Source organism: Octopus bimaculoides, chromosome 24, assembly GCF_001194135.2.
Source record: "Octopus bimaculoides isolate UCB-OBI-ISO-001 chromosome 24, ASM119413v2, whole genome shotgun sequence".
NCBI lineage: Eukaryota > Metazoa > Mollusca > Cephalopoda > Octopoda > Octopodidae > Octopus > Octopus bimaculoides.
In genome coordinates this window covers 2,599,242-2,602,430 of record NC_069004.1, presented here as the reverse complement: position 1 = coordinate 2,602,430, position 3,189 = coordinate 2,599,242, and the positions used below count along the sequence as shown (strand labels likewise).

Genomic DNA, 3,189 nt, shown 5'->3' with positions numbered 1-3,189 from the left:
GAGAGAGAGAGAGAGAGAGACCGGTGCAGGGAAGTAGACATACGGAAACACATGAGGTCACACGGCACGCTGTCATGCGTACGCACAAATTGGCGAACTCACACTCATACACATACAGACAAGAGAAAGGCACGAGCCCATTAGCAAGCATATAATCATATACACAGTGATGCGTGCGCTTACATGTACTCACACACACACACACACACACACACACACACAAACTATCTCTCTCTCTCTCTCACACACAATCTCTCGAAAGATTTCTTCATCACTACAAAAAAGCGTGATTAGCGAAGAAAAGGCGGTGTACATGATATACTGGCTACGTTTGACGATGTTTATGTCTCCTTTTATTTTCCAGAAACAGCATGATGTTCTGGTAAACAATCAACGGTGTTGAAGAGCATAAACATCAAAGCTGTAGTTGAGAAAAAGTTAGCTGACATGGCAGACTGGAAGCCATCTGAATATTGGAAAAGAGTTACCTGTATCAGGATGATTCGCGCCGGATATCAAAATGCCGACATCATGACCACTACTCAGTGCTTTGTGAACACGTTAAAGGCTGTAAGATTGGCTTTGACATGTAACGGCTGTTATAGAAATCGTATCACAATCAGTGGGTGCAGAATAAGTTGAATGATATTTGCAGGTGAAAAGATGCTCCTAGGCTTATCAGAAGGTGATCTCCAGTAAACACAGATTCGCTGCCAAATGTTGCAAAATATAGATATTGATTTTAATAATCTAATATTAATTTTTTTCCTTCATTTGTACAGGGTTTCAAAATTCAGAGAATTCACAATCGATTGCTTCTTGCCGCGACGTATGAGAAAAAAAAATACTCAAAGAATTTTATTTCTCAGCTTCACCAATTCTGTCCACCAACATTTGTCACAGTTTCTGTCACAGTTTGGTAACGAAGACTAAATTACATGAAATGACTCAACTGGTTCTTAGGTATGTCTAAAGCTTTGAATTTAACAGAGGAGGAATTCCAAGGCGCAAAGATTTTTCCAAACTTTACAGATAGTAACCGAATACCAGAACGTTTGTCCTCTGTAACTTACTGTCACAACTCTGCACGTCCACAGTTATTTTATTTCTTGGTTGTGTAAAACAGACACAAAGTACAACTAACGTATATTCATTGTTATATCGTATAACATATATTGATACTTGATTGGTAAATGACATACTTGTTAATCGATAATAAATGGTGCTGATGTTCTGTGAAATATAACTGAACTGCAGATTTTTTGTTCATCATTTTGGAAGAACACATAACATTTCAATAGCGTTACACTTTTGGGACCAAACTCCTTTTATGTAATGAAGTCAAATGCAACAAGTGTCTCTTAGTATTTGTCTAAGTATTTTGGACTTACATCTTTTATCGATTATATTTTCAGATTCTGATCATCAAGTAAAACGTTGTGAAAATTGGTAAAAATTGAAATTTACACAAAATGTCTAAATTTACCAGCTGGATTAAACGTTATTACTCATGCCGATGGAGATTATGTTATGCCTCTACTGCAGCGTTTCTCGTTATGCAAACATTAAGAGTTGATCTAAGTATGGCATTTGTGTGTATGTTGAAAACGCCCAATCGTACAAACGAAGAAGTTAACATTTCTGCAAACAACCAAGAGTGTTCCAGTTCAGATAATCATTCCATAAATCAAAATTTTAAAGGAGAATTCGAATGGAGTGATACGTTACAATCGAACATGCTGGCTGGGTACTTCTATGGATATGTAATAACAAACATTCTAGGTGGTTTATTGGCTGATAAATACGGTGGGAAAAGAGTTGTCGCAGGTTCAATACTTTCAGCAGGCATTCTGACCATTCTTCATCCAAGTTTGTCTCGAATTAGTGGTTACATTACGCTTGTTCTCAGAATTTTAACAGGTTTGTTATCAGGACCGATAATCCCAGCAGTTCAGTCCTTATATGGTCGTTGGGCGCCTCCGCAAGAAATCAGTTTATTGGTTGGGTTTACATTTGCAGGTCAAATTCTAGGGAGTGTTGTAGGTCTTTCAACATCAGGTTATCTTTGTGTTTATGGCTTTGACAATGGATGGGGTTCTATATTTTATGTATTCGGTGGATTATCGTTAGTGTTTAGTTGTGTGTGGTTTTATGTTGTTTATGATACTCCAGATGTCCATCCAACTATCAGCGAAAAAGAACATTCTTATTTAAACAGAAGTATAATAAGTGAAAAGGTAGTTAAAACAGTGCCATGGATACAACTGATTTCTTCACCTGCAGTTTGGGCCATTTGCTTTGGTTGGTTTGCTCATAGTTGGACTGATTTGTCTTTCCAGGTGTTGCTTCCTCTCTATATGAAAGAAGCCTTAAACGTTAATGCAACCTCCAACGGTTTAATGTCATCTGTTCCATCGCTTGGACTGATCATCGCACTACCCCTGTGGGGGAACTTAGCTGATTTTATACGTTTAAAGAAATATATGTCAACTCGTTGTGTTCGAGTTTTATTCCAAACCTTTGCACTAATTGCTTCAGCATGTCTGTTGATTGCCGTAGGATTCCTCAGATGCGACCAAACCATTCCAATAATTACGCTCTTGTTTCTCATTGGAATAACTTTATCATTTACCAGTGGTGGTGTTCTCGTCAACAACAGTGATATTGCTCCAAGTTATGCTGGGACCGTATTTGGAATTGCTAATGCTTTCGCAACAATGTCTGGTAGTATCAGTTCCTTAACTACAAAAGCTCTAACCCCAAACGGTACACAAGAAGAATGGCAGATTGTGTTAGCCTTGTGTGCTGCTATATGTGTAGTCGGTGCGATATTGTACGCAATATTGGCAAAGGGAGAAACCGAAAAATGGGCGATTTCGAAAGACTTTGCTTTATCTGTTCCTCTTAACGATATGAACACAAATACAACGGTTTAACTAGATTACTGGAATCTTAGCGAGATCAAACCTGACAAGATCTTACATTTGTTTACACCGGTGTCTGTGTAATGTAAGTATGTATATATCTGTTAAGTAAACAGTGTAGCTATACAATTAACATTAATATATTTTATTTAAAATATCACAAGCTAAATCGTCGAACAGATAGCTTATGGTAACTATTTTCTTCTCTCAAATATATATAGACATACCACACACACACACACACACACACACACACACGTATATA

General features: G+C 37.5%; 1 protein-coding gene across 7 annotated transcripts in view; it reads left to right on the top strand.

Annotated features, from left to right (window-relative positions):
- LOC106868749 (uncharacterized transporter slc-17.2) overlaps positions 1–3,183 on the top strand; it is a 12,971-nt gene extending 9,788 nt beyond the window's left edge. For 3 of the 7 annotated variants that reach the window (XM_014914151.2, XM_014914154.2, XM_014914152.2), the window contains 3 exons: positions 365–685; positions 783–963; positions 1,416–3,183. In XM_014914151.2, the coding sequence (XP_014769637.1) occupies positions 1,473–2,936 (1,464 nt within the window). In that variant the 5' untranslated portion in view covers positions 365–685; positions 783–963; positions 1,416–1,472 and the 3' untranslated portion in view covers positions 2,937–3,183. Of the gene's footprint in view, positions 1–28; positions 686–782 lie in introns of those variants that run through there. The other 4 variants (XM_014914150.2, XM_052976181.1, XM_052976180.1 and 1 more) reach the window with 3 other exon arrangements.
- The last annotated feature ends 6 nt before the right edge of the window (positions 3,184–3,189 follow it).